This window comes from Drosophila novamexicana, unplaced genomic scaffold (genome assembly GCF_003285875.2).
Source record: "Drosophila novamexicana strain 15010-1031.04,08,12 unplaced genomic scaffold, DnovRS2.1 tig00000974-arrow-arrow-pilon, whole genome shotgun sequence".
Classification (NCBI taxonomy): Eukaryota; Metazoa; Arthropoda; class Insecta; order Diptera; family Drosophilidae; genus Drosophila; species Drosophila novamexicana.
In genome coordinates this window covers 1,363,115-1,382,580 of record NW_020824834.1, presented here as the reverse complement: position 1 = coordinate 1,382,580, position 19,466 = coordinate 1,363,115, and the positions used below count along the sequence as shown (strand labels likewise).

The 19,466-nt window shown below is 39.3% G+C and overlaps 1 protein-coding gene across 2 annotated transcripts; it reads left to right on the top strand.

Moving 5' to 3' along the window:
* The first annotated feature begins 249 nt into the window (after positions 1-249).
* On the top strand, positions 250-7,610 carry LOC115765469 (transmembrane protein 214). 2 transcript variants are annotated; one of them, XM_030709048.1, is made up of 8 exons: positions 250-429; positions 496-815; positions 1,745-2,356; positions 2,998-3,199; positions 3,262-3,407; positions 5,320-5,733; positions 5,868-5,986; positions 6,758-7,610. In XM_030709048.1, exons 1-8 carry the CDS (start codon positions 300-302, stop codon positions 6,870-6,872), a joined length of 2,058 nt encoding a protein of 685 aa, XP_030564908.1. In that variant the 5' UTR covers positions 250-299; the 3' UTR covers positions 6,873-7,610. The 2 variants fall into 2 exon arrangements, with proteins under 2 accessions (XP_030564908.1, XP_030564909.1); XM_030709049.1 differs by lacking the exons at positions 250-429; positions 496-815; positions 1,745-2,356; positions 2,998-3,199; positions 3,262-3,407 and adding an exon at positions 4,796-5,193.
* Positions 7,611-19,466: the final 11,856 nt, after the last annotated feature.

Here is a 19,466-nt window from a genome sequence, read left to right as displayed (position 1 = left end):
GTGGCTTATATTACAAATACTGAACATTGAAATAAAAATGAGCGCCAATTATGGCCGCTCTTAGTCTGTTAAGATAACAGAATGAGAGTGACGCTGTGAGCGGCTGCTGTTAACTAAAGTACTCGCTCACCAAGTGAGAGCGCTCTAAAGAGCGCAATAGCAGTGTTGGCAAGCGTTTACTGAAATTAGTATGCAGCTTGCGGCTTCGAGTATTTATTTGTTTTCCCACACAGCCGGTCGGACATAGCTTCGTTGCACTCGTTAATTAGCGCATTAATTGAATTAAATACAACACGAAAATGTCCGCTGCGTCAAATCAATGGGAAGTCGTGTCCAAATCGCGCAAACAAAAGAATCTGGAGAAGAAGGTCAGCGCCCATACGGAACAGAAGCGCATTGCCGCCCAGCTGCCCAAGCTGGAGGAGCTCAGTAAGCGATTAGATTAGCCTAGAACAAAAGCAACAATTAACACAGATAAATGCTGTACTTTTCCAGTGCCAACGCAGCAATATCGCAACTTATTCGGCAGCAGCAGCAACAACAACAACAACAACAACAAATCGAATTCACCGGCAAAATCCACATCAAGCGTTGCATCTGCTTCTTCCAAGGGCAAATCGCAATCGCCACGCAAAACAAATCCAAATGCGGCGAAATCAACTGCAGCCGACACGGCGAAAAAGCAACCGAAGCCGGCGGCGAAAGCGAAATCCCTCGAACAGGCCATGAAACAGATCACGATTGACGATTTCGCCGCACAGGTGGCACAGGTGAAAATCAGCTGCCCCGGCTCCGAGCTGCGCTGGCTGAGCAATGTAAGTGTATTGACCGGCGTTGCACGGTTGAAATTAGCAATGAGAGATCAGAGATATACGCGCTTCTATGTAAAGCTCAAATTATGGAGAACCTTGTTTCAGTTGCTTTTTATCAATATGAAAATTTGAAATTTTGAGCGAAATTAGACAAAGATATTGATGCCAAAGAGAATTATTCTTGTTTCCACCTATATTCCACTGCGTGAATCTTTCCAATCTTCAATATTTGCTTTTTCCGCTCCATAATATCATACTTTTTATCGTTCTTCTATATCTTTCTCTTGTTTAACGATTCTAGTTAGATTATTTTCGTTTTTATTTATAATTCGTTTTTTTTAGTAAAATATTGTAAATCCATTTTCGAATCGGTTCAGTTACAGCCTTGATATAAACTATTTCGACTCTCTTCTCTCTCAAGAGTTTCTTCAAGATCAACACGATCTTCCATTTGGTCTCCATTTAACAACTGCTCTATCTTCTTGTGGTTCCATTATTTCCGACTGCAATCTTGTTTCCACCTATATTCCACTGCGTGAATCTGTTGAATCTCCTAAATTCTCTTTTCCCTTTATCGTTATTCTTCTCCTGTTTGATTTACCTTCACATGGTTCCATTATTTCCGACTGTATTCTTGTTTCCACCTAGTTTCCACTGCGTGAATCTGTTGAATCTCCCAAATTCTCTTTTCCCTTTATCCTTATTCATTTGTTTCCACCTATATTCCACTGCGTGAATCTTGTGAATATGGAAGATTCTCATTTCCCTTTATTCTTATTCTTCTCCCGTTTGGTTTACTTTCACATAATTCCATTATTTCCGACTGTATTCTTGTTTCCACCTATATTCCACTACGTGAATTTGGTGAATATGGAAGAATCTCCTTTCTTTATCGTTATTCTTCTCTTATTTGTAACATTTCGCCCTTGCAGATTGCCAGCTATCTGAATGGCGTCCTGTCCTACGACTGTGATCCGACATTCTCCGGACGGAGTGCGCAATATCCGAGCAATTTGGCCAGCTCCGGACTGAAGCAGGCAATATTGGAGTTTCTGCGCAGCGTGGGCGAAACGAATCTAGAGTATTTCTTCTACTCGCTGCTGGACAGCATGGCCACAGAACTGAACAGCGGCCAGACCGTGGCCGGCTACAAGTTTGTGCTGCAGCTAATTGGCCAGAACTGGCCCAGCATTTGCGCCCACAACATGGCCAAGACGGCGCTGTTGCGCAATTCCTATCAGAATCGCAGCAACATCTGCCTCAGCATACTGTGGGCCATCGGCCAGGGCGGGCATCAATCGCTGACCGAGGGCGTCAAGGTCTGGCAGAACCTGATGCTGCCCAATCTCGAGATGAAGAGCTTCACCAGATTTGTCGTCGAGCATATCGAGCGTGTGCTCCTTGCGGCTGCAGCACGCAAATCCGAGATCCTGCAGCTCAATCAGCAGGAGTTCTTCGCCTGTTACAATGCTTTGAATGCCAACTACAACAACTTTGGCAAGGAGCTGCAGCAGAGCCTCAAGCGGAGCGCCACCCAGCTGCTGGTGAGTAGCCATAACGATAACGATAACGATAACAATGGGCGATAACGATAACAATGTCGATAACGTTAGGCCTAACTTCAACCTTTTGAAGGTTTTTGGTATAGCTTAACTTATTTTTCGGGTTATTTTAGGGGTTTCTGTGTTAAATTTAAGCTTTGATAATTCCCCCTTCGATAGACATTACGATATCGATAACAATATCGATAACGTTTAGCCTAACTTCAACCTTTTGAAGGTTTTGGGTTCAGTTCAAATTTATATTCGATTAATTTGTTGGTTAATTTGTTAAATTGAAGCTTTTATAATTTCCCCTTCGATAGACACTACGATAACGATAACAATTTCGATAACGTTTAGCCTAACTTCGATCAGGGATGCAAACTTTGTTATAAAGCACAGTTTTCTTTTTAATAGTAAGCTTTTAAAAGGTTTTTGGTTTAGTTTTTAGTTTCAGCTTAGTTAATATCCCCTCGATAACAGTTACGATAACGATAGATTTAACGATCAGAGCAAACACACAAGATTTGCTTCTTAATAGTCAATCTTAAAGGTTTCTCGTTCTGTTTAACATTTATGTGCGCTTAATTCCCTTACGTAATTCCCCCTCGATAACGATAACGATAACGATTGTCTGGCCGCAGCAACTGTACATTGCCAGCCCCGTGAAGCAGGCGAACATTTTCCTAACGCTGCTGCGCGAGATCGAGTCGAAGAAGCAGCGCACGGAGATCGAGGGCTGCATCAGCTGTTTGCTGAGCAGCGGGGCGGAGGATTGCTTCAAGGTGTGGCGCATGAACTATAAGAAACAGCAGCTCTCCAGCTTGGTGCTCTTGCAGACAATTGGTGGGTTTATTTTTGTTGTACAACTCTTTTCTGGCATAGATTTCAATTATTCTATTTGACAGATAACGATTGGACGGAGTCCACGAAGCAGCTGGCGCAGTCGCCGGCATATCACACATTTCTGCAGGATGTGAAAAATCTAAACACCGAGCTGCAAACGGGCAAACGCAAAGATTTGTACGTAAACGAGCTGACAACGGTTTTGAAGGTAAGTTCGCGTTACGTTTTTGCCAATTTGAATTTTAACAGTCGGCATTCGCCTAACGTCAAAACTCCACCGGGTTACGTTATCGAACACAGCTGGTCACACCGACAGCTGTTTGCTTGCGTGCGCAGCGTGTGAATGGCCCAGACGCCATTGTGTGCACGTTGCGTGCTGAGTGTCAGTTTATTGCAAGTAGCTACACAACAAAAAAGTATTTTCCAGCATAATTCTGGCTTAAATATTGAAAATCAAAATAATTCCAATTGGAATTTGAACTCTAGTGTTAAAAGTAATTCGCGCCATTTACAAGTCTGTTGCATTAAACGCGTAAAGCAAAGCAAAGCAAAGCAATAAGAAAAAGCTGACGTCGCCGCCGCCTTTGCTGCCTCTGCTGCTGCGGCTGCTTGCGTCGCATTTGCCGGGCGTTCAATAATTTCTCTTTGCAGCCCAAACTGCGCTTAATTATACGCGTGTGCGTGCGTGCATGTGTGTGTGTGACTCTGTGTAACTGTGTATGCATGGCGTTGCCATGCGGCCCGACCACTTTTTGCCGCTAATTTATGTGTGCGTGTGTGCACTGCGCTTATCGCAGCCAGCAGCTACATATATTTATGATCATCTAGCGTCGCTTTCTGTTTGGCTGATGTGTTATAGCTGCGATTGGCTGTTCCGCAGCAACCCCCCCTCCTCTTCTGCTCCTGCACACCCTTGTTGATTGTGCGCAGCTTGTGCCATTCCATATTCATTTTTTTCGGCTCGAGATAACGATGCTCGCGCGATGCTGCTGCTGCTGCTGCTGTCATGCCTGACCACTGCCCACGTCACAAATGCCAGCGCAGAGGTAGAAGTAGAAGAAGAAGAAGCAGCACAGTCTAACAAGTTTTTTTTTTTTTTTTGATTTACGGAACATGCCTGGCCATTTTCTTGCACGTGGCGTCGCTGTGATTTTATGTTTATCTTTTTTGCTTTTCAACCTGCTTCGTTGTCATTTTCCGTTTGGCTTTTTCTTTACATCAGCAAATATATACACTTTTTTTGACAGCCACTTTTCACCGCTGCAAAGTCGGGAAAAAAAAGGTTCGCGGTGTGCACAGTTCATTCAACTTGTTTGATTATCAACAGTTGTTGTTGTCCCGTTGGCCTCTTTTACATGCACACATGTAAATGTGTGTGCGTGTGTATGTAAATACATATTTAAAAGTATTCGCTTATGTTGTCTGTTATAACAGTAACAAAGCTTATCAAATTTGCTCTCTCGCTCGCGCTCAGCTGATGACGCGTCATCATATTTTTGTGTGTGCCCTTGTGACGTATGCAGCAGCCCGCCGTTGCGGTCGGCGTCGCTGTCGCTGCCGACGCTGACGCTTTGCGCGCCTTTTGCCTAACCCGCATTCGTGTTTGTGTCAAGCTGCGCGCCGCTTGCTACGTGCGAATTGTTTCTGCATTTTTTTCGTTCGTTTTTTTTTCCGTTTTCTTTAATTGCGACTTTCGCTGACCGTTTGACTTGTCCAAGCTCTTCTTTAATTGCGACGCGTTGACAACAGACTTGAAGCTTTTGCGAGCTTAATTGTGCATTTTAATTACTTTTAACTTTTAACAGAAGCAACAACAACAAAAGAAAAAAAAACAACCAAACTCATTAACATATATTGCAAATTTTGAACAACAGCAGTTATTCAAATACTCGCAGCTGCAAGAAGTTTAATTGAAATTTAAAATATATACAATTATGGCTCAGGTTAAACCGAAACAAAGCAAACAGGGCAAGCAAACGCCTGCCGCTAAGAAGGTAACAGCTCCCCTCCCCCCCTCCCTCACATTCCACTCAGCCCTAACAGCAGCTGTTAAAGCTTTAAGCTATGACTTAACATGCTCTCTCTCCATCTCGCTCTCTCTATCTCTCTCTCTACCGTAGAACGTACAGGAGAAGAGCAGCGCACAACAGAAAAAGAACAAACAGAACGCGGCGCAGAAAAAGAAATGCGGCTGCTGCAAATGGACGCTGGGCAGCATTTTGATTGTGGCTCTAATTGCCGGCGCCCTCTACTATGACACCGAGGCGAACGGCAAAGGTCTGTTTGAGAAATCCGCCACCGGCAAAGTGTTGAAAAACGCCGGCATTTTGCCCCAGGTGCAGCGCGGCTGGTATGTCACAATGGGCGCCAGCGCCCGCGGCTACAAATGGGCCGAGCAGCACGTTCCGCCCTATGCCGAGCCGGCGATCAAGACCAGCTGCGACGTCTGGAAGGTGGCCCGCAATGCCTGCTGCAATGCGTACACGAACGGCCTGAACTATTGGCGCTCCAAATGGCCCGCGATCGCCAAGTTTGTGAGTAGCTGACATCATACTTTTAACTGTTTTTCGATTTTGGAAAGTTATCTCAACTGCCAATCTCTTTTTCTCTTGACCGAACCGGTTTGTCGCGCTCTCTCTCTCTCTCTCTCGACCTTTCGGCCGCACAGATTGATCAATATGTGCCCAATTTCTCGCACAAACTGGAGGCCTTTGCTGCGGGCGCCAAGGACCTGGCCCTCAACAGTTACGACAAATCTGCCACGCTCATCAAGGAGAAGGTGCTGGTGTAAGTGCTTCGCTATCAATCTTATCGGGCAACTAGTCAGAGACGTCTACCATATCGTAACGAAAGAGCAGGTGTTTCTTCGGCACGCCGAAGATTTGATACCCTTGCAGACCGTATCTTTGCCTGTATTAGGGAATATAGTTAATGTCGAATATGGTTTAGATATCTAGAAAAACAACTAGAAAGTTGTTCATGCAAGTATCTCATTATCGACCAATTGTACCTATGACAGCTATACGATATAGTGCTCCGATATTGATAGGATTTTGCATAAATGTAGAGAGCATAGTGAAACCTTTAAATGTCGAGTTTGATTCAGATATCTAGAAGAACAAACAACTTTTCTATGCAACAACTTAATTTTCGACCAATTGTACCTATGACAGCTATATGATATAGTCGTCCGATCCAGTTGGTTTTGACATATGTAAAAGTAAAAGGGACGATTGCAAGGTTTCACAAAGATAGCTTCAAAACTGACAGACTATATAGACTCAGCTGTTGATCAAGAATATATATATACTTTGTGGGATCAGAGATGCTTCCATCTGTGTGTTACACGTTTCAAGATACAATTATAATACCCGCTGTATAGGGTGTCGAGTGCTATCTATATACAAGATATTTAAACGAGGTCAAATGATTTCTTGGCAAGTTCATGAAGAGAAACACCTTTTCTCTTAAGACGAAGCTCCGCTCTGACAGTTGCCTCTCTATATATTGCCATTCCCTAGCAACTTAACTGTTATTAATCGTGTTCAATTGTTGCAGTGGACGCTTCTCACCGGAGAACATTAACCAGGCGCTGAACCAGACCCGCAATGCTGCGCTCGAGTACTACAATCAGTTTCACAAAAAGGTGGACGCCTATGCCAAGTTCAAATGATTCTAAGCGTCCGGCACGTTTAGCAACAAACACTTAAACAACAACAACAACAACAACAACAACATCAGCAACAACAACAACAACAACAACAACTCAAACAACGCGTCATAGTCAAAGCAATTTATAAGCGAAAACCCATTTAAATGCAATCTTTTTCGGAAAAAACACAAACAAAATATCTATATATATATAAATTGATATTTATATTGTAAGCCACAGCAAATGTAATACCCGCCCAACAAAAATCCCTCCCCTCCCCACCCGCCACCCCACTCATTATGGGCGGGGTGGGTTTGCGGGCGGTTTGCTGTGCTTATCTCAAATTATAATTATACAAACATTTACAATTAGTAAATTAAACACATAATCAGCATTTAGTTGTAAAGTGAGAAAAGGCAAAAACTAACTAACTAAAAAAAAACAACATTTGTATATCTTGTAAATGAGCTCGCGAGCATTTTTTGTACAATTTTTTGCAAAAATAATAATAATTGAGTTCTTTGTGTTTGGAAAAAAAACGCGTCGCGAGCTACGTTCCACGCAATAAACAAATAATTTTGTGCATTTTTAAATTGTTTTTTAAAGCAAAACATTTTTCAAAAATTCTCCAATTGCATTTTTTTGGGCGCGCAACGAAATTAAATTAAGCAACTAAACAACTAAACATTTCCAATTGCATTTGAAAGCAACAAAAAAACGAGGAGCATATAAATAAATAAATAAATAAATTTAAAAGAATTTAGCTACTTAGTTATTTAAAGGTTTCTTTTTTAATATTTATCGTATGTAGTTATTGTGTGCATGGGAATTTTAAGCGTTTTCTCAGTAAAAGACTTTCAATGTGCTTAGTCATCAGTTACATATATATATATATATAAATCAATTTTTCAATTGCGACTCATTCTTTAATTCCATTTGTAAGTTTAACATATTGAAGGATTTTTGCATAAATAAACAAAGTTGAAGTGAAACAAATTGCGAAGTTATAAATAACATGATATGTAAATGTTAACTGTTTACAGTCTGCTATTAATTTAGCAGGCACTGTAATTTAACAGTGAACAAGTTGGGACATTTTAGTACGCTGTAGGGTTAAGTGTATCAGTTTCAGGGGATGCTAACAGCGCATGTTAAATATACTAAGACGGGGCAGTCTAACAGTACCTTAATTTCCCTTTGGGTATGCGGCAAACAGAGGTACTTTTTACATTTGATGGTACACTGTATTTCCTTTTTAGCGAATGGTACAGTTTAATGCTTTTCCCAATTGTCTATATACTTAGTTTCAACAGTAAAAAACATTTGAGATTAACACTTAAAAACTGGTAAAAAATAGAAATGTATTTCAATTCCTGCTATTAAAAACGGAACAATATTATAGAAAACACAAGCGGGTGTATCCCTGCGCCGCTCAGATTTAACCAAGTCATGGGGATGGGAAATTTTTACCTATGTCTATATAGGCTATTTGAGGCATTTTCCTATGAATTTTGTCACAGAATGATGTTACTAGATTTGGATTCCAAATTGATCTAGAGATCGAACCATAAATAAAAAGGCAAAGCTTATGAAAATCTGATGATATTTGAACAAGTCATGGGGGTGAGAAATTTTGACTTCTGTCTATATAGGATATTTGAGGGTACCATGTTTACATGAATTTTGACCAAAAATAGTGTTACCAGATTTTGATGCAGAATTGATAATGAGGCCAATACATGAACAAAAAGTCAAACCTTTTGAAAATCGGATGCGATTTGACCGAGTTATGGGGGTGGGAAATTTCAACCTATGTCTATATAGGATATTTGAGGGTATCATTTTTACATGAATTTCGACCAAAAATAATGTTGTGAGATTTAGATGCCAAATTGACAATGAGGCCAAACCATAAAGAAGAAGTCAAACCTCATGCAAATCGGAAGAGATTTGACCAACTTATGGGGGTTGGAAAATTCGACCTATGTCTATCATGAAAATCGGATGAGATCTGACCAAGTTATGGGTGTGGGACATTTTGACCCATGCCTATATAGGAATCTAGGGGTAAGATTTTGACATGAAATTCGACTAAAAAACATGTGTTCAGATTTGAATGCCAGATTAGTTGGGAGGGAAAACCATGAAGAAAAAGCCAAACCTCATGAAAATCGGATGAGATTTGACCAAGTTATGGGTGTGGGAAATTTTGACCCATGCCTATATAGAATCTTGGGGTAAGATTTTGACATGAAATTCGACTAAAAAACATGTGTTCAGATTTGAATGCCAGGTTAATCTGGAGGGAAAACCATGAAGAAAAAGCCAAACCTCATGAACATCGGATGAGATTTGACCAAGTTATGGGGGTGGGAAATTTTGACCCATGTCTATATAGGAATCTTGGGGTAAGATTTTGACATGAAATTCGACTAAAAAACATGTGTTCAGATTTGAATGGCAGATTAGTTGGGAGGGAAAACCATGAAGAAAAAGCCAAACCTCGTTAAAATCGGATGAGATTTGACCAAGTTATGGGTGTGGGAAATTTTGACCCATGTCTATATAAGTAGGAATCTTGGGGTAAGATTTTGACATGAAATTCGACTAAAAAACATGTGTTCAGATTTGAATGCCAGATTAGTTGGGAGGGAAAACCATGAAGAAAAAGCCAAACCTAATGAAAATCGGATGAGATTTGACCAAGTTATGGGGGTGGGAAATTTTGACCCATGTCTATATAGGAATCTTGGGTTAAGATTTTGACATGAAATTCGACTAAAAAACATGTGTTCAGATTTGAATGCCAGATTAGTTGGGAGGGAAAACCATGAAGAAAAAGCCAAACCTCATGAAAATCGGATTAGATTTGACCAAGTTATGGGGATGGGAAATTTTGACCCATGTCTATATAAGTAGGAATCTTGGGGTAAGATTTTGACATGAAATTCGACTAAAAAACATGTGTTCAGATTTGAATGCCAGATTAATCTGGAGGGAAAACCATGAAGAAAAAGCCAAACCTCGTGAAAATCGGATGAGATTTGACCAAGTTATGGGTGTGGGAAATTTTGACCCATGCCTATATAGGAATCTTGGGGTAAGATTTTGACATGAAATTCGACTAAAAAACATGTGTTCAGATTTGAATGCCAGATTAATCTGGAGGGAAAACCATGAAGAAAAAGCCAAACCTCGTGAAAATCGGATGAGATTTGACCAAGTTATGGGTGTGGGACATTTTGACCCATGCCTATATAGGAATCTTGGGGTAAGATTTTGACATGAAATTCGACTAAAAAACATGTGTTCAGATTTGAATGCCAGATTAGTTGGGAGGGAAAACCATGAAGAAAAAGCCAAACCTCATGAAAATCGGATGAGATTTGACCAAGTTATGGGTGTGGGAAATTTTGACCCATGCCTATATAGGAATCTTGGGGTAAGATTTTGACATGAAATTCGACTAAAAAACATGTGTTCAGATTTGAATGCCAGATTAATCTGGAGGGAAAACCATGAAGAAAACGCCAAACCTCATGAAAATCGGATAAGATTTGACCAAGTTATGGGGGTGGGAAATTTTGACCCATGTATATATAGGAATCTTGGGGTAAGATTTTGACATGAAATTCGACTAAAAAACATGTGTTCAGATTTGAATGCCAGATTAGTTGGGAGGGAAAACCATGAAGAAAAAGCCAAACCTCATGAAAATCGGATGAGATCTGACCAAGTTATGGGTGTGGGACATTTTGACCCATGCCTATATAGGAATCTTGGGGTAAGATTTTGACATGAAATTCGACTAAAAAACATGTGTTCAGATTTGAATGCCAGATTAGTTGGGAGGGAAAACCATGAAGAAAAAGCCAAACCTCATGAAAATCGGATGAGATTTGACCAAGTTATGGGGATGGGAAATTTTGACCCATGTCTATATAAGTAGGAATCTTGGGGTAAGATTTTGACATGAAATTCGACTAAAAAACATGTGTTCAGATTTGAATGCCAGATTAATCTGGAGGGAAAACCATGAAGAAAAAGCCAAACCTCGTGAAAATCGGATGAGATTTGACCAAGTTATGGGTGTGGGAAATTTTAACCCATGCCTATATAGGAATCTTGGGGTAAGATTTTGACATGAAATTCGACTACAAAACATCTATTCAGATTTGAATGCCAGATTAGTTGGGAGGGAAAACCATGAAGAAAAAGCCAAACCTCATGAAAATCGGATGAGATTTGACCAAGTTATGGGGATGGGAAATTTTGACCCATGTTTATATAAATAGGAATCTTGGGGTAAGATTTTGACATGAAATTCGACTAAAAAACATGTGTTCAGATTTGAATGCCAGATTAGTTGGGAGGGAAAACCATGAAGAAAAAGCCAAACCTCGTGAAAATCGGATGAGATTTGACCAAGTTATGGGTGTGGGAAATTTTGACCCATGCCTATATAGAATCTTGGGGTAAGATTTTGACATGAAATTCGACTAAAAAACATGTGTTCAGATTTGAATGCCAGATTAATCTGGAGGGAAAACCATGAAGAAAAAGCCAAACCTCATGAAAATCGGATGAGATTTGACCAAGTTATGGGTGTGGGAAATTTTGACCCATGTCTATATAAGTAGGAATCTTGGGGTAAGATTTTGACATGAAATTCGACTAAAAAACATGTGTTCAGATTTGAATGCCAGATTAGTTGGGAGGGAAAACCATGAAGAAAAAGCCAAACCTCATGAAAATCGGAGGAGATTTGACCAAGTTATGGGGGTGGGAAATTTTGACCCATGTCTATATAGGAATCTTGGGGTAAGATTTTGACATGAAATTCGACTAAAAAACATGTGTTCAGATTTGAATGCCAGATTAGTTGGGAGGGAAAACCATGAAGAAAAAGCCAAACCTCGTGAAAATCGGATGAGATTTGACCAAGTTATGGGTGTGGGAAATTTTGACCCATGCCTATATAGAATCTTGGGGTAAGATTTTGACATGAAATTCGACTAAAAAACATGTGTTCAGATTTGAATGCCAGATTAATCTGGAGGGAAAACCATGAAGAAAAAGCCAAACCTCGTGAAAATCGGATGAGATTTGACCAAGTTATGGGGGTGGGAAATTTTGACCCATGTCTATATAGGAATCTTGGGGTAAGATTTTGACATGAAATTCGACTAAAAAACATGTGTTCAGATTTGAATGCCAGATTAATCTGGAGGGAAAACCATGAAGAAAAAGCCAAACCTCGTGAAAATCGGATGAGATTTGACCAAGTTATGGGTGTGGGAAATTTTGACCCATGTCTATATAAGTAGGAATCTTGGGGTAAGATTTTGACATGAAATTCGACTAAAAAACATGTGTTCAGATTTGAATGTCAGATTAGTTGGGAGGGAAAACCATGAAGAAAAAGCCAAACCTCATGAAAATCGGATGAGATTTGACCAAGTTATGGGTGTGGGAAATTTTGACCCATGTCTATATAGGAATCTTGGGGTAAGATTTTGACATGAAATTCGACTAAAAAACATGTGTTCAGATTTGAATGCCAGATTAGTTGGGAGGGAAAACCATGAAGAAAAAGCCAAACCTCATGAAAATCGGATGAGATTTGACCAAGTTATGGGGATGGGAAATTTTGACCCATGTCTATATAAGTAGGAATCTTGGGGTAAGATTTTGACATGAAATTCGACTAAAAAACATGTGTTCAGATTTGAATGCCAGATTAGTTGGGAGGGAAAACCATGAAGAAAAAGCCAAACCTCGTGAAAATCGGATGAGATTTGACCAAGTTATGGGTGTGGGAAATTTTGACCCATGCCTATATAGAATCTTGGGGTAAGATTTTGACATGAAATTCGACTAAAAAACATGTGTTCAGATTTGAATGCCAGATTAATCTGGAGGGAAAACCATGAAGAAAAAGCCAAACCTCATGAAAATCGGATGAGATTTGACAAAGTTATGGGTGTGGGAAATTTTGATCCATGTCTATATAAGTAGGAATCTTGGGGTAAGATTTTGACATGAAATTCGACTAAAAAACATGTGTTCAGATTTGAATGCCAGATTAGTTGGGAGGGAAAACCATGAAGAAAAAGCCAAACCTCGTGAAAATCGGATGAGATTTGACCAAGTTATGGGTGTGGGAAATTTTGACCCATGCCTATATAGAATCTTGGGGTAAGATTTTGACATGAAATTCGACTAAAAAACATGTGTTCAGATTTGAATGCCAGATTAGTTGGGAGGGAAAACCATGAAGAAAAAGCCAAACCTCATGAAAATCGGATGAGATTTGACCAAGTTATGGGGATGGGAAATTTTGACCCATGTCTATATAAGTAGGAATCTTGGGGTAAGATTTTGACATGACATTCGACTAAAAAACATGTGTTCAGATTTGAATGCCAGATTAGTTGGGAGGGAAAACCATGAAGAAAAGGCCAAACCTCGTGAAAATCGGATGAGATTTGACCAAGTTATGGGTGTGGGAAATTTTGACCCATGCCTATATAGAATCTTGGGGTAAGATTTTGACATGAAATTCGACTAAAAAACATGTGTTCAGATTTGAATGCCAGATTAGTTGGGAGGGAAAACCATGAAGAAAAAGCCAAACCTCATGAAAATCGGATGAGATTTGACCAAGTTATGGGGATGGGAAATTTTGACCCATGTCTATATAAGTAGGAATCTTGGGGTAAGATTTTGACATGAAATTCGACTAAAAAACATGTGTTCAGATTTGAATGCCAGATTAGTTGGGAGGGAAAACCATGAAGAAAAAGCCAAACCTCGTGAAAATCGGATGAGATTTGACCAAGTTATGGGTGTGGGAAATTTTGACCCATGCCTATATAGAATCTTGGGGTAAGATTTTGACATGAAATTCGACTAAAAAACATGTGTTCAGATTTGAATGCCAGATTAATCTGGAGGGAAAACCATGAAGAAAAAGCCAAACCTCATGAAAATCGGATGAGATTTGACCAAGTTATGGGTGTGGGAAATTTTGATCCATGTCTATATAAGTAGGAATCTTGGGGTAAGATTTTGACATGAAATTCGACTAAAAAACATGTGTTCAGATTTGAATGCCAGATTAGTTGGGAGGGAAAACCATGAAGAAAAAGCCAAACCTCGTGAAAATCGGATGAGATTTGACCAAGTTATGGGTGTGGGAAATTTTGACCCATGCCTATATAGAATCTTGGGGTAAGATTTTGACATGAAATTCGACTAAAAAACATGTGTTCAGATTTGAATGCCAGATTAGTTGGGAGGGAAAACCATGAAGAAAAAGCCAAACCTCATGAAAATCGGATGAGATTTGACCAAGTTATGGGGATGGGAAATTTTGACCCATGTCTATATAAGTAGGAATCTTGGGGTAAGATTTTGACATGACATTCGACTAAAAAACATGTGTTCAGATTTGAATGCCAGATTAGTTGGGAGGGAAAACCATGAAGAAAAAGCCAAACCTCGTGAAAATCGGATGAGATTTGACCAAGTTATGGGTGTGGGAAATTTTGACCCATGCCTATATAGAATCTTGGGGTAAGATTTTGACATGAAATTCGACTAAAAAACATGTGTTCAGATTTGAATGCCAGATTAATCTGGAGGGAAAACCATGAAGAAAAAGCCAAACCTCATGAAAATCGGATGAGATTTGACCAAGTTATGGGTGTGGGAAATTTTGACCCATGTCTATATAGGAATCTTGGGGTAAGATTTTGACATGAAATTCGACTAAAAAACATGTGTTCAGATTTGAATGCCAGATTAGTTGGGAGGGAAAACCATGAAGAAAAAGCCAAACCTCATGAAAATCGGATGAGATTTGACCAAGTTATGGGGATGGGAAATTTTGACCCATGTCTATATAAGTAGGAATCTTGGGGTAAGATTTTGACATGAAATTCGACTAAAAAACATGTGTTCAGATTTGAATGCCAGATTAGTTGGGAGGGAAAACCATGAAGAAAAAGCCAAACCTCGTGAAAATCGGATGAGATTTGACCAAGTTATGGGTGTGGGAAATTTTGACCCATGCCTATATAGAATCTTGGGGTAAGATTTTGACATGAAATTCGACTAAAAAACATGTGTTCAGATTTGAATGCCAGATTAATCTGGAGGGAAAACCATGAAGAAAAAGCCAAACCTCATGAAAATCGGATGAGATTTGACCAAGTTATGGCGGTGTGAAATTTTGTCCCATGTCTATATAGGAATCTTGGGGTAAGATTTTGACATGAAATTCGACTAAAAAACATGTGTTCAGATTTGAATGCCAGATTAGTTGGGAGGGAAAACCATGAAGAAAAAGCCAAACCTCGTGAAAATCGGATGAGATTTGACCAAGTTATGGGTGTGGGAAATTTTGACCCATGCCTATATAGAATCTTGGGGTAAGATTTTGACATGAAATTCGACTAAAAAACATGTGTTCAGATTTGAATGCCAGATTAATCTGGAGGGAAAACCATGAAGAAAAAGCCAAACCTCATGAAAATCGGATGAGATTTGACCAAGTTATGGGTGTGGGAAATTTTGATCCATGTCTATATAAGTAGGAATCTTGGGGTAAGATTTTGACATGAAATTCGACTAAAAAACATGTGTTCAGATTTGAATGCCAGATTAGTTGGGAGGGAAAACCATGAAGAAAAAGCCAAACCTCGTGAAAATCGGATGAGATTTGACCAAGTTATGGGTGTGGGAAATTTTGACCCATGCCTATATAGAATCTTGGGGTAAGATTTTGACATGAAATTCGACTAAAAAACATGTGTTCAGATTTGAATGCCAGATTAGTTGGGAGGGAAAACCATGAAGAAAAAGCCAAACCTCATGAAAATCGGATGAGATTTGACCAAGTTATGGGTATGGGAAATTTTGACCCATGTCTATATAAGTAGGAATCTTGGGGTAAGATTTTGACATGACATTCGACTAAAAAACATGTGTTCAGATTTGAATGCCAGATTAGTTGGGAGGGAAAACCATGAAGAAAAAGCCAAACCTCGTGAAAATCGGATGAGATTTGACCAAGTTATGGGTGTGGGAAATTTTGACCCATGCCTATATAGAATCTTGGGGTAAGATTTTGACATGAAATTCGACTAAAAAACATGTGTTCAGATTTGAATGCCAGATTAATCTGGAGGGAAAACCATGAAGAAAAAGCCAAACCTCATGAAAATCGGATGAGATTTGACCAAGTTATGGGTGTGGGAAATTTTGACCCATGTCTATATAGGAATCTTGGGGTAAGATTTTGACATGAAATTCGACTAAAAAACATGTGTTCAGATTTGAATGCCAGATTAGTTGGGAGGGAAAACCATGAAGAAAACGCCAAACCTCGTGAAAATCGGATGAGATTTGACCAAGGTTTGGGTGTGGGAAATTTTGATCCATGTCTATATAAGTAGGAATCTTGGGGTAAGATTTTGACATGAAATTCGACTAAAAAACATGTGTTCAGATTTGAATGCCAGATTAGTTGGGAGGGAAAACCATGAAGAAAAAGCCAAACCTCGTGAAAATCGGATGAGATTTGACCAAGTTATGGGTGTGGGAAATTTTGGCCCATGTCTATATAGGAATCTTGGGGTAAGATTTTGACATGAAATTCGACTAAAAAACATGTGTTCAGATTTGAATGCCAGATTAATCTGGAGGGAAAACCATGAAGAAAAAGCCAAACCTCGTGAAAATCGGATGAGATTTGACCAAGTTATGGGTGTGGGAAATTTTAACCCATGCCTATATAGGAATCTTGGGGTAAGATTTTGACATGAAATTCGACTACAAAACATCTATTCAGATTTGAATGCCAGATTAGTTGGGAGGGAAAACCATGAAGAAAAAGCCAAACCTCATGAAAATCGGATGAGATTTGACCAAGTTATGGGGATGGGAAATTTTGACCCATGTTTATATAAATAGGAATCTTGGGGTAAGATTTTGACATGAAATTCGACTAAAAAACATGTGTTCAGATTTGAATGCCAGATTAGTTGGGAGGGAAAACCATGAAGAAAAAGCCAAACCTCGTGAAAATCGGATGAGATTTGACCAAGTTATGGGTGTGGGAAATTTTGACCCATGCCTATATAGAATCTTGGGGTGAGATTTTGACATGAAATTCGACTAAAAAACATGTGTTCAGATTTGAATGCCAGATTAGTTGGGAGGGAAAACCATGAAGAAAAAGCCAAACCTCATGAAAATCGGATGAGATTTGACCAAGTTATGGGTGTGGGAAATTTTGACCCATGTCTATATAGGAATCTTGGGGTAAGATTTTGACATGAAATTCGACTAAAAAACATGTGTTCAGATTTGAATGCCAGATTAGTTGGGAGGGAAAACCATGAAGAAAAAGCCAAACCTCGTGAAAATCGGATGAGATTTGACCAAGTTATGGGTGTGGGAAATTTTGACCCATGCCTATATAGAATCTTGGGGTAAGATTTTGACATGAAATTCGACTAAAAAACATGTGTTCAGATTTGAATGCCAGATTAATCTGGAGGGAAAACCATGAAGAAAAAGCCAAACCTCATGAAAATCGGATGAGATTTGACCAAGTAATGGGGGTGGGAAATTTTGACCCATGTCTATATAGGAATCTTGGGGTAAGATTTTGACATGAAATTCGACTAAAAAACATGTGTTCAGATTTGAATGACAGATTAGTTGGGAGGGAAAACCATGAAGAAAAAGCCAAACCTCGTGAAAATCGGATGAGATTTGACCAAGCTATGGGTGTGGGAAATTTTGACCCATGTCTATATAAGTAGGAATCTTGGGGTAAGATTTTGACATGAAATTCGACTAAAAAACATGTGTTCAGATTTGAATGCCAGATTAGTTGGGAGGGAAAACCATGAAGAAAAAGCCAAACCTCATGAAAATCGGATGAGATTTGACCAAGTTATGGGGATGGGAAATTTTGACCCATGTCTATATAAGTAGGAATCTTGGGGTAAGATTTTGACATGAAATTCGACTAAAAAACATGTGTTCAGATTTGAATGCCAGATTAGTTGGGAGGGAAAACCATGAAGAAAAAGCCAAACCTCGTGAAAATCGGATGAGATTTGACCAAGTTATGGGTGTGGGAAATTTTGACCCATGCCTATATAGAATCTTGGGGTGAGATTTTGACATGAAATTCGACTAAAAAACATGTGTTCAGATTTGAATGCCAGATTAATCTGGAGGGAAAACCATGAAGAAAAAGCCAAGCCTCGTGAAAATCGGATGAGATTTGACCAAGTTATGGGTGTGGGAAATTTTGACCCATGCCTATATAGAATCTTGGGGTAAGATTTTGACATGAAATTCGACTAAAAAACATGTGTTCAGATTTGAATGCCAGATTAATCTGGAGGGAAAACCATGAAGAAAAAGCCAAGCCTCATGAAAATCGGATGAGATTTGACCAAGTTATGGGTGTGGGAAATTTTGACCCATGCCTATATAGAATCTTGGGGTAAGATTTTGACATGAAATTCGACTAAAAAACATGTGTTCAGATTTGAATGCCAGATTAGTTGGGAGGGAAAACCATGAAGAAAAGGCCAAACCTCATGAAAATCGGATGAGATTTGACCAAGTTATGGGGATGGGAAATTTTGACCCATGTCTATATAAGTAGGAATCTTGGGGTAAGATTTTGAAATGAAATTTGACTAAAAAACATGTGTTCAGATTTGAATGCCAGATTAATCTGGAGGGAAAACCATGAAGAAAAAGCCAAACCTCGTGAAAATCGGATGAGATTTGACCAAGTTATGGGTGTGGGAAATTTTAACCCATGCCTATATAGGAATCTTGGGGTAAGATTTTGACATGAAATTCGACTACAAAACATGTATTCAGATTTGAATGCCAGATTAGTTGGGAGGGAAAACCATGAAGAAAAAGCCAAACCTCGTGAAAATCGGATGAGATTTGACCAAGTTATGGGGGTGGGAAATTTTGACCCATGTCTATATAGGAATCTTGGGGTAAGATTTTGACATGAAATTCGACTAAAAAACATGTGTTCAGATTTGAATGCCAGATTAGTTGGGAGGGAAAACCATGAAGAAAAAGCCAAACCTCGTGAAAATCGGATGAGATTTGACCAAGTTATGGGTGTGGGAAATTTTGACCCATGCCTATATAGAATCTTGGGGTAAGATTTTGACATGAAATTCGACTAAAAAACATGTGTTCAGATTTGAATGCCAGATTAGTTGGGAGGGAAAACCATGAAGAAAAAGCCAAACCTCATGAAAATCGGATGAGATTTGACCAAGTTATGGGGGTGGGAAATTTTTACCTACATATATATAGGATATTTGGGGGTACCATTTTAACATGAATGTTAATGTACTACAAATGTTGAAATATTAACAGCAGCTCATTATTTAACGGCTACTAAGAAGCGGACTATAGACTCTTAATATTAGCACAATAAAAGCATTCCTGCTAGAGTTCACAGAAAGGTACTTTCTTACACAGAGTACTTTCTTTAACATAATGCTACAGGCATGTGTTAACAGCGGCAGCCCAGTAGTTACATTTAAACAA

What these genes read in the sequence shown, in the direction of transcription:
- LOC115765469 (XM_030709048.1), top strand. Translation starts at nt 300, where the DNA reads ATGTCCGCTGCGTCAAATCAATGGGAAGTCGTGTCCAAATCGCGCAAA. An exon ending in AGCTGACAACGGTTTTGAAG is followed by an intron (nt 3,408 to 5,319) that starts GTAAGTTCGCGT and finishes TCTCTACCGTAG; the next exon opens with AACGTACAGGAGAAGAGCAG. An exon ending in GGCCCGCGATCGCCAAGTTT is followed by an intron (nt 5,734 to 5,867) that starts GTGAGTAGCTGA and finishes TCGGCCGCACAG; the next exon opens with ATTGATCAATATGTGCCCAA.